Source organism: Harmonia axyridis, chromosome 3 (genome assembly GCF_914767665.1).
Source record: "Harmonia axyridis chromosome 3, icHarAxyr1.1, whole genome shotgun sequence".
In the NCBI taxonomy this organism is placed as follows: domain Eukaryota; kingdom Metazoa; phylum Arthropoda; class Insecta; order Coleoptera; family Coccinellidae; genus Harmonia; species Harmonia axyridis.
Window position 1 is genome coordinate 15,895,700 of NC_059503.1, and position 11,885 is coordinate 15,907,584.

The 11,885-nt window shown below is 30.4% G+C and overlaps 2 protein-coding genes across 3 annotated transcripts; one reads left to right on the forward strand and one right to left on the reverse strand.

Moving 5' to 3' along the window:
- Positions 1-338: 338 nt before the first annotated feature.
- Positions 339-1,562, reverse strand: LOC123677055 (CDGSH iron-sulfur domain-containing protein 2 homolog). Its single transcript, XM_045613486.1, has 3 exons — positions 1,158-1,562; positions 767-978; positions 339-547 (listed from the first exon to the last, which is right to left on the reverse strand). The coding sequence occupies exons 1-3, from the start codon at positions 1,243-1,245 to the stop codon at positions 464-466; spliced, it is 384 nt and encodes a 127-aa protein (XP_045469442.1). The 5' UTR covers positions 1,246-1,562; the 3' UTR covers positions 339-463.
- A 2,787-nt stretch (positions 1,563-4,349) lies between these two features.
- On the forward strand, positions 4,350-11,788 carry LOC123677057 (PHD finger protein 14). 2 transcript variants are annotated; one of them, XM_045613489.1, is made up of 14 exons: positions 4,455-4,505; positions 4,616-4,697; positions 4,771-4,929; positions 5,162-5,307; positions 5,364-5,648; positions 6,007-6,200; positions 6,260-6,534; positions 6,994-7,298; positions 7,451-7,712; positions 7,965-8,286; positions 9,684-9,966; positions 11,012-11,268; positions 11,518-11,626; positions 11,684-11,788. In XM_045613489.1, exons 1-14 carry the CDS (start codon positions 4,470-4,472, stop codon positions 11,693-11,695), a joined length of 2,727 nt encoding a protein of 908 aa, XP_045469445.1. In that variant the 5' UTR covers positions 4,455-4,469; the 3' UTR covers positions 11,696-11,788. The 2 variants fall into 2 exon arrangements, with proteins under 2 accessions (XP_045469446.1, XP_045469445.1); XM_045613490.1 differs by lacking the exon at positions 4,616-4,697 and having other exon boundaries at positions 4,350-4,505.
- Positions 11,789-11,885: the final 97 nt, after the last annotated feature.

Here is an 11,885-nt window from a genome sequence, read left to right on the forward strand (position 1 = left end):
TGTTATCTTCACCTGATGATAGCCTTCCTCTTGTATAACGTCTTGGGCTAAAACTTGCATAGATATGGATGGTATGTGATGCCATTGTTGTCAGTTGGTTTATCTAAATGAAATGTTTCGGCAATACTATCCTCTTGAAATAAGACAACAACACTTGATTGTTTACTTCAAGGTGAACATTTACTATCGTTCCAATGAAGTGATAACACCATTGAAAAACTCAAGAAATATCTCTGATGATAAATTGAGGATTCCAAGGAATAGGTCCATTTTTCAGGGGAAACAGATGAAAATATTAAACTAATGTTTTCTTAAATATTTTATGAAAACTCAATAAAAACAAGTAAACAGAGGTTTTATTAAATATCAACCAGTTTTAGCTTACACCTACAATGTTAGTACTATTTTTCATACCCATCTCAATCCAATTATATTACTTTGTCCTAACACATCCCAAATTACTTCATTCTTTTTTTACAATCAAAGGACCAACATTATCATCATTCTCTTTATTATAAGTGCCATGACTTCCATCACAATATGGCCACTGAAAAAAGGTTGAAATTAAAATTTTCAGTTAAAAGTTAGAGAATGGAAGAGTGTAACCTTACATAAACAATAATCAAGTTGTGACATCATTACAATATCAAAGGTCAAACAAAACAGATATACATAAATTAAGAGTACCTAATTGGAACAATATTCAAAAAATTATTAACAAAATATAATTATAAAACCTCAACAAAATTTCATGCCATATACTTACATTTTTAGATCTCCAGCATCGACAAAATACTGCTTTTTCAGTAATATCTTCAACATCTATTATATCAACTACTTTAGGAGAGTTTTTAAGTATTTTAGGATTTACTTTTCCACAAGGTGGTGCTCTAGCTTTTGGGCAGAATGCAAGGTAGGAAACGTAAGTAGCACCAGCAACACATGCAAATGGAGGTATTAATGAAATCCAATCTCTTACTAAAAACAAATACCATTAGATATTCAATGTTTTTCATATAGAGGGTGCTCTTTGCAATTTTGAATTTTAATAAATACAAGAAAAGAACTATCACATCGGCTCGTTACAAATTTTGATTTATTAAAATTTTAAGTGTATTATAATCATATCATTTAAGATTAGCATTAAAATATCCTACAGCTTAAACGGAACCATCCTCCTGCAGTATCAGGTATTGGTAAATTGGAGAGATAATTAGGAAGGGTAACTTTTATCAATTGTGCCATTATACGGGTAAAACTTAATGACACTACTTATAACAATAATTCCACACTCGTTACGACACCAATTATTTTTTTCTCCAATCAACTGGCAAAATTGAAACTTTTTGGCAGTGACAGTAATGGCTTAATTTTGACAGCTGCCACATCGTTGAAACAAACACTTCATTCATCGACGAGAGTTTTTTGGTGATTTATGTTCAAAAAAATTAATTACTTCCCACATGGAGTTTTTGAAAAACCCTTTACCTTCGAGAGGTAATAAGTTTTTTACTGTACCTAGTACACAATTCGAAATATATAATAAACAATAATTAGAAGAAATAAAACTTGAGCTGCTGTAAATAAAGAGAAAGATTTAAAAAATCAAGTAAAGGAATTGATCTATGAAATTGATTCATTTGTGATTTACGTTAACAGGCCAGAAGGTTGGGTGTTGCCGCCGTTACATCGGAGTGTCACGAAGCGCGGGATAAATTTGAAGACAATTTATTAATTAGTCATTTTGATATGCTTTAACTGAGAATATTACTAATAAATATACGGAGTTAGTTAGTACAGCATTTTGTTCATTTGAAATTATTAGTTTCATAAACTTTTATCGCAAATAATCCATAATTCACACCAAGGAGGTAGCTATTGGGTAATAGTGGGTTCCATTAGATTCAAATCTGCATAGCCATGTCGTTTTTCTGGGGCATTAAAAATCAATAAAATTGTTCATGAAACAAAAAACATTAATAAATATCTAAAGTGTAATTTATTTTTGAAAACGTTTCTACTATGACATTTTATCTCAAATCAGTTTTATGAAGAAGTCCTTGAACAAACATGACTTCAAAATTCGACTCATAATGAATGCTATAGAACTATTATGTGGCTGCGCAATTCTCGGCAGAACAGGACTCCTTGAGACATAAATCCCACCGTTCTACGCCGAAGTCAAAACGCAATAAATAAAGCTTTCTCATTATATACCTACTTCACTAAAGTTAGTGAAATAAATTTTATGGTGGATTTATGCACTGTACTCAAGAACTAAGGAATAAGAACTAAACCTAAGAATTCAGTAGCGTTTATGCACTCTCTTGTTAGTTCTTAGTTAAGGTATGCGCATGTGCTCGAACTACTTTCTATTTGTTCTATACTTTGATGTTTGACGTTGATATATATTGTGAAAAAAGTAAATTTGATCTTTTCAAATACTTTTCATCGATCAACACGAATAAAGGACATAAAATTATAGAAACTGGTACTCGTTAATATTGAAATTGTATGCGGCGCTCGTGCATTTCTATATTTTACCTGAGCCCTTAGTTCTTAGTTAACAGTTGGCCTGCTAGTGTTAGTTCTTAGTTCTTAGGAAACGTGCATAAACGCCCTCATTGATTTGTTAGCCTTCAATTCTTAGGTCTTAGTTCTTAGGACTGGTGCATAAATCCTCCATTATATTCGGCAGTGTTTTATATAGAAAATTTGGTAAGAATTAATTGAATATTTAAAAAATGTTAATGGACTCTTTAATGAAACTGATTTCAAGTTCAGTGGATAATCAATTTTATGAAGACATTTTCATTTGGTAATTTTATTTGGATTTCGTAATTTGTGCTTACCGACTTTGTTAAAATGTTGAATACCTTAGATATATTGATTCACACACATAATGAAAAATTTTTTCGTAATATAAAAACTTTCACTTCAAGCAATGAAAGAACAACCGAATAAGCAGAAAATATCACCAAATATTTATGTAAACAAATACTCTTGAATCCGAAATGATTCTCCGGCGTAGAAGTGACATCACTGTATCTTATTACATCCTAAAATCTACCAGTTTTTCTTCTTTCAAACGAGAAAAAGTTTTACAGATATCTTTAAGTATACAGCATAGAATATAAAATACATAGAATACTAAAAACTTAGAACATTAATAATCTAAGACTAAAAATAATTGATATTCTGTGTTGAATATAAAGACATAGAAATATATTTTATATTATTCTATGGTTTACAGCCATAGAACATTAATATTTAACTCTATGTATCTATTTGTGTTCTGTGTTTTAAAGCACCCAAAACCAAAGAATACAAAATATACAGACAAAACCATAGACTAGTTAACAGCACCACTGTCTATGTTTTGTTATTCTTTATGTATGTTCTCGCCAAGCATGAATTAATTTTTGTTCGGAATTCATATAGAGTGGATACATCACTTAATTATATCTTAACCTGGATTTATTTGAGGTTTGAAGTTTTTATGTTTTGAAGCTTGGACCGAAATTTATGGAATTAAATTTTTTTGTAGTAATTCTCGCTATCATCATTTCTGTGTCCAAATTCAGTACATTTTTGCTCTGCAAAAATAATAAACAATCGATTATTATGGTCCCTACTGTCTACCAATAATTGATTGTTTTGATCAGCATATATTTTATTATTATTATTATTATAACATAAAACATGGTTGAGGCTTTGCCTGTAAACTCTAAAATATGTTCAATTAAGATAAATTCAACGAATCCATCCAAGTTTTATGGAGGACGTTTGATTTTTTTAAATTCATTTACTATTTTGTCGAATTATGACACAGTTATAACATTTTCCTAGAATGTAAATGAATCATGAATGTTTTGAAAAATCTTGTCAGAATATTTCAAAAATCAATAATCTGCTTTTTTAATGTATTATAGGATATCAGCTACCAAAAACTCATTGTAAAAATTTTCATAATATTCATAGGGCGAAAGGGATGCAAAATTCAAATTCGTGAAAATATTGATTATATTGAAGGATTATTTCATAACATGAAAAGCAGAAAAATTCAATATTTTTATGAAGAATATCCATTATTGAAAATTTATTATTTTCTTAATTTCTTTTTAGAAAAAAATTGAATCTCTCCAAAATATTGAGTGTAAAATAAATTCACCCCTCCTGTTTACACTTAAGTTATAGAATTATTATTAGATATTATAGAATATCCAATTATTGGAAATTTATTATTTTCTTAATTTCTTTTTAGAAAAAATTCAATTTCTCCAAAATATTGAGTGTAAAATAAATTCACCCCTCCTGTTTACACTTAAGTTCAGGGATTTTAGGGTTGCAATTCAGTATTTAGGGAGAGATCGCACTGGCCCTGTATCTTGTGAGCAGCTTTATTTTCAAAAGAAGAAAGGTTGTAAAAATGTTTTGATTGAATATAAAGATGCCCAATCATCTAGAGAATGCAGTTGATGTTGATTTTATTCTTAAAACCGCAAGTAAGTTCTTTTAACAAAAATTATAGAGAATCATTTCAATTTGAATTATAAATAATCACAAATTCAACTGACGCTGATCACCAATGATAGTTTGTGTTATTTCGGCGAAGTTTTTAGGTTATGTGAATTTGACAAATGAAGTTGCTATAGGGACACTTGTTTTGTTAATTAAATTGGTTTTAGAGATGAGTAGTGAGTGTTTTTATTCTTTATCCTTGAATAGGGTTTCTGGATTATTTGTTTCTTCATTCTTTTTCTTTTATAGTTGAGAGAGATCCGAAGAAGAGAAGGGTGAAACCTGTAGATACTCAAGCAATAATAAATTTCGAAGATTTAGAAGAAAGCTCAGATGATTCCGATTTTCGAATTGAAGACCATCCAGAAGCTACAGATGATGATGATTCCTCAAATTCTGATGGAAATGGTATATTCTGATTTTCTTCTACCAAACAACTACTTACTTTTGAGGTCTTAGAGTTGTTATAGTTTTGCACTAAATATTTGCAATCAAAATTACATTGTCTAAAAATCTGTCCCATTTTTTTGGAGATTTATTCTGCCACAAAGTTTTATTATGATAATTTCAAGAACATATTTTTTATATGATATGCTAAAACCTAGTAAGCCACATTTCTATTTTGAATTATTTTTTTTAGATGATAGTAGCAGTGATGAGGAAGAAGAGTCAGATGAATCTGATGTTAATGAAGAATTGAAAGCTTTAGAATATTCAAAAGATGATGGTTTTGCAGTATCAGATTTATTAAATGAAGCCACTTTCCAATCAGATAAATACACACAGGTAACAATTTTCTTTTTGATGTGTAGTTTTGAAAATAATTCTTCTATTTATTTTAGCTAGCGGACAAATACACTGAAATACTCATTTGTTTTGGTTGCTTGGGCGATCACAGTGATAGTGTAAATGAAATTGTTGAATGTGACAGCTGTGGAGTAACAGTACATGAAGCATGTTATGGAGTATCAGATACCGCTAGTTTGTCCAGTACCGATTCTTTATCACCTACAGCTCCATGGTTTTGTGAAGCATGTAAAGCAGGAATCACAAACCCCATATGTGAATTATGTCCAAACTCTGGTGGTATCTTTAAAGAAACTGACGTTGGAAAATGGGTTCATTTGGTAATGCAAAAAATTACTTTGATTAGATACTAATTGGAATGAAAGTAAAATGTGTCAAAGTATTAGAATCCTACATAGAAAAACTTTGCAACAACTCACTTTAATTAATAAATCTCTTTGGAATAGAATTACATAAAATGACATTAATGACTTGTATGAACTAATGACTGAAAATTTACTCTGAATTTTGCTTCAAGAAATTAAAGAATTAATTAATCGCATTCAGAAAAATTCAGTTCAAACAAAATGTGGATACATATATTCTTTGAATATGGAGAAATCATTAATAAGAAGCATATAGTATCATTAATTTAAAGAATCTTTTTTTTTTTCTGAATTTGTGATATGTATATTGTAGGTATGTGCCCTATATGTGCCAGGAGTTGCATTTGGGGAAGTTGACAAACTCACAAATGTTACCCTCTTTGAAATGCCATACAATAAATGGGGAGCCAAAAGCTGCAGCTTGTGTACAGATGAGAGATTTGCAAGAACTGGAGTTTGTATAGGTTGTGATGCAGGAATGTGTCGAACTTACTTTCATGTCACTTGGTAAGACTTTAACTTAAAGATTAATTAGTAATGTTTTATATTGTGTCTTTTCCATATAGCGCTCAAAGGGAAGGATTTCTTTCTGAAGCTCATTCTGAGGAGGTAGATCAAGCCGATCCATTCTATGCTCATTGTAAATTACATTCCGATAAAACATTGGTGAAAAAACGAAAAAAAAACTACTTGGCATTGCAATTGAGAACACACTACAGATATTTACAATTCCAAAAAGAAGGCCATTCCACCTCTGTTGAACAGTTGAGGATAAAAAGAAAGTTAGAAAAACAAAAAGTACATTATTTGAATCACAAGTCTTCAAAACCTTTACCTTGGGGTGAGTAAAAGTATAAGATGAAATTGAATTCAGATATATATAAGAGTAAGGGATTTATTCTGGGTTGAAGTATAAGAGTAGTGTGCGCTAAACCTCACCCAATAAAGCAGATTATTTTTATTATTATATTAGAATTTTATCTATTATATATTTCTTAAAGTATTACTGATAAAAATACACATGAAAGAAATGTCTTCGAAAATTTAAAGCTTGAATTCTTAGCCTTAGCTTCATCTAATGATTAGAATTCATTGTCATTAATGAAATAATTTTTATCAGCTCTTTTATTTTGCCGAATATATTTAAAATCAATCTTTTGGACTGAAGATTTTTTTGAGTTTTCATTCAATGGCTCTACTATCATATCTTAATTCAACTTATATTCAATGATGTTGAAGGGAAGAGTTTTCTTTTCATAAAAAACTCCAAATGTTGTATTTATACACTAATTTTTTTTAGTCCCAACTCAAAAGATGCCTAGGCTCTTGACAACAAGTGCTTCAGCATGTAAAAGATTACTTAAAAAAGCTCAACTGATGGGTATTGATACTTTAGCTTTGGAAATGCAGGATGCACAAATTGCAGCTCTACAAGATATTAGGAAAAAATGGCATATATCTCCTGCTTTCAGTGTAGAATTCATTGCTTACTATATGGACAGAAATGATAGGTTAAAAGGTATGAAAGATACATTAGAAAAGTTATTGGAGGAGAATAAAGCCCTACTAGAAGAACAACAAACACTTAGAACAAAATATGATGAGGTAACTATAAGAATAAAAAAATATATAACTCACAAAAAATGTAGAATTATTTTCTGGAAATGGAAATGAAGTATTTCGAAATAATTATATCTTTATATTTTGTTGTTACAGATATAAATTATTTTGAATCAATTTTGTTATTTCTGTTTCAGTTACTCAAAAATAGCGCTGAACCATCAAAAAAGGAAAAAGATCTGAAACAGGCCATACATAAATTTCACTCAGCTATTCTCAGTGCATCTCCTACAAAAAATTTACCTGATATAGAAAATCTTGGTAAACCCAATATTATAAGACCTACACAACCGATGATGGTACCTACTGCAGCGGCGCTTAAAATGGGGGTAGGGTTTCCTCTGAACAATATGGCACCAGGAAGAACAGATAGGGTACTGAGTAGCCATGCCAAACAAGGTAATATTCATTATTCCTCTTTTTTCAGGGAAACAGCATGCTCAAATGCCTGCAATCTCTTTGGTCCATATCCAATAGATAGCTATAGTGAAATTTCGTGAGAAAATTGTTATATGAATACAAATTTGAACAAACAAGTAAAAGCTTCCAAGTGTAGTGCTTTTCTCATTCTCATAAAATATCATTCAGAAAATATTATAATTATGCATAACTCGGACTGTTTTGAATGAACACAATTAATTTTCATTTAAGATCCACTTTTACTCAATGAATGTGCCACATGTAGACAAAGAAGGGATCAACATTTATTAGCCAAATGTGATACATGCAGCCTGTTCTATCATTTAGATTGCTTGAGTCCTCCATTGACAAGACTACCCAAAAAATCAAAATTATATGGTTGGCAATGCTCAGAATGCGACAAATCGTCAGACTCTGAGGTTGAAGAACTGAACACACCACGTCGTAGCAAAAGCAGATACAGTAGAGAAGCTCGATCTGATCCTGAATCTCTAACCCCTATCATTAAAATAAAACCATTGGAACTTTACAACAACCCCAAAATTGTGATAAGGTAAAAGGAATACAAATTATTTCTGTAAGGGGTAGCTATTAACTTGAATATCAAAAGATAGATAAATGGAATCAGGTGGTGAAAATTTGCATTATGGGCTTACATACAGTTAGAAGGCTTCAAAAAGACGGATTTTCAAGAATTTTTTTCGCGCAGACTATTCAATTTATTAATTTGAAAATTGGTGTACATATTATAATAACCTTATAATATATTAACATATTTTTTATTTGTCAAAATACTCTTCGCGAATGTTGCTATCGCCGATCTCCTAGAGCTCCGCAAAAAAAACAATTTTGCGGTGATCACGATATCTCTGGACCGGATTATTTGAAATGAAAAAACCAAATAAATTTCGTTAATATAATACATTATCTAGTATTTAATCGAAGGAATTAGCGAAAAAATAATTTTTGACAAAATGGCGATTTCTCAAAATAAAATACTCGATTTTGAACGAAAATTTGCCTTAAAATTGTTTATAAAATGGAAAATATTCATCGGAGAAAAAAAATCTTCGATTAATTACTAAAAAATCTAGTTAAAAAGGCTGTGTTAAAATTTGAGACTGATCGGTTCAGCCGTTTTCGAGAAATCTTGATCACCGATTTTGAAAACATAGTTTTGAGAAAAACGCGTTTAAAGTTTCAACTGTGAGACGCGCCTCCCTAACGAGCCTTCATAAATGTGTCTATAACTTCGAAAATATTCGTCTGATTGACATAAAATTTTGAGTGTGTATGCTCGAATACATGTATATTCAGAAAATAAAAAAAAAACGATTTTTTGAAAATTACAAGTGTATGTAAGCCCTTATCAGATTATGAGGTTGATCAATCAAATTGATTCTTGGGTAGGTAGACTAATACACATTAGTGAAAACTTGTATGATATTTTCTCATAAAAAGTAATTCAATTCTCATAAATTTATCAAATATATGTATTAAGTTTGAGTTTTTAGTCAACAAATAAACAAATAAACTTTTGCATTTTTAAAAAATTTCAGCGATATTTAACTTATATGCTTTAGTCTACCAAGCCAAGAATTATTCATATGAAGCATAAAAAAAAATGGGTGATAACTTGGATGATATCAAAAAAAAGTTCTTATGAATATGTGGGTCTGCATAATATTGAACTAAAACAAAAATATAACACTTATGGTTTATATCTTATAACATGTTAATTGCCAGTGAAACCTACAGGGAACTTTGTCGAATTTCAGCTAAACATTTTGAGAAATGTGATGCTATGAAATGCTGTATGTGCTAAAGAAAGCTTTTTTCGAATTATGTTTATGAGAATATTTTCTAGATATCGTCCAAGTAATCTCTCCCTCTCGGTTTGTACCTCCTACCTAAGAAAACCTTGTATACATATTTTTTAAAATTCCTTAGGTCAATGAGTTCTGAGGAAAACTTAGTTGATTCTAAAGTGATAATTAAGGCAGCAGATGAAGAAAAATTTGAAGAAATTGAACCAGAACAAGTAAAAACATTTGAAAACATAAGTGTTACAAATGGCAGTGAAGGTCATAAGTCAGGAAAGAAGAGGAGAAGAGAAAAACATCGTTCTAGATATTCTCCTGATCTGGGAAGTTCTGGAAAAGAACATAAACGTAAAAGAAAGAAGAAAAGCATTGATATTGATGATATGCCGCATCCTAGAATCACGATAAAGGTGAGTTTGTTAGTAGAAATACCCTGCTCCAAGAAACTAATGCACTGCTTCAAAATTTCAAGTACAGGATGTTCTGATTTGTTTCGGACAAACTGAAACGGGTGATAGATAACATCATTTTAAGCAAAAAAGTTCCTATGAACATGGGTCCGGAAATGGTTCGTTTCCGAGATACAGGGTGTTAAAGTTGAAAAAATAATTCGCGTTTTCTCTAATATGTTTTGACTGCTTCGAAATCCTTCCATGAAATTATTCCTATTCAAATATTTAATTTAAATTCATTTTAAAAATTTCTAAGGCGAAATGCATGCGGATTTTCTATTGCCCACTAATAAGTAGAAGTGGTATGCTATGTAATTGTTGTTTTTAAGTGTTCTGAATATTCTGTTTCCTGAAATATTGAGTTGTTGGGATGCTTTACGAATACTGAGTTTTTTATTTTCTTCGAAGGTCTGTAAAATCCTATTTCTCTGTAGATGATTTCTTCTTTGTATGCTTCGTTCGGGCCTTTGGTAACCAATACCATTTTCCTGTATTCGTTGATAAGCTATTAACTTAGTTAACTATAATTATAATTAATGACATCTAAACCTAACACACTTTGAATCTGTCATTGTGTATAGCCAGTGTATAACCACAATAATCATGTCAGATTTAGATGTCATTAATTATAATTATAGTTAACTCATAACTTAATTTGAATTTCTCACCTCAAAAAACCCTATGTACCAACTTTCATGCAATTATTTGGAACCAGTCGAAAGATATTAAAGAAAACGTGAATTATTTTTTCAACTTTAACACCCTGTATCTCGGAAACGAAGCATTTCCGGACCCATGTTCATAGGAACTTTTTTGCTTAAAATGATGTGATCTATCACCCGTTTCAGTTTGTCGGAAACAAATCAGAACACCCTGTATGTATTTTATTCAACCTAATACCAGATACTTTCCGATAGATCATTACTGAAGAGTAGTCAAAAACAATTTTTTCCCCTCAATAATTGAAAATAATAAAGCAATTCTGTAATAAATTGATTTTCAGATAAAACCAATACCTCTTCCAGATGGGGAAGTACCATCTGAATCAAACCCTCAGAGATTTTATGTTCCACAAGAAAATGGAGATCAAGGCCCCCCAGATATACCTCCTAAAACAGAAATAAAAGTAAGAAGTCCGCGTAACTTGATATCTAAGCCAACATTAGAACTTCCTAAAGTTATGAATAAGGCTGAAAAGAAGAGTACTGAGAGTCATTGTCATGTTTGTGCGGAAGAAGCACGTAGCAATGAATCTGTTAAGTGAGTAGTTGAGACTGGAATAGTATTATTGAAACAATTTCTTCAGTTTTCAAAAAAGTTTTGATATTGGTTGGAAATATTCTTTAACGCATTTTTACAGGAGGATTAGAAGAATAGTTTTTTCTTATAAACTTTATTATCAGTGATTATGAATGAAAACCTATTTATTAGGATCAGTATGAAGTCTATTCTTTGAGACTAGGTATAATTGTTCAATACATAAGTGCAATTGGTGTTTTTAATTTCCAGATGTGATGAATGCCTGAATCTTTATCATTTCCTTTGTTTGGATCCTCCACTAAAGAAGACACCTAAAAGAAGAGGATATTCTTGGCATTGTGCTGATTGTGATCCTACTGTGAGTAATAGAATAAATTTTTTAGCATGCTCTTTAATAATTTCTTCTTTTTTTCAGGGATCAGAATAGATGGCGAATTTAAATTATAATTTATAGTGTATTCATAGTATTAAGAACTTTTAAAAATGTACTTTTTTGAAATAAATTCAAATTTGATTGTAAGAACGAAATTTATTGAATCAACAATATTATCATATAATATTTTGCATTTCATATATAGAAAAATGAGAAACTCATTTTGCTAAAAGTTTTATTCATC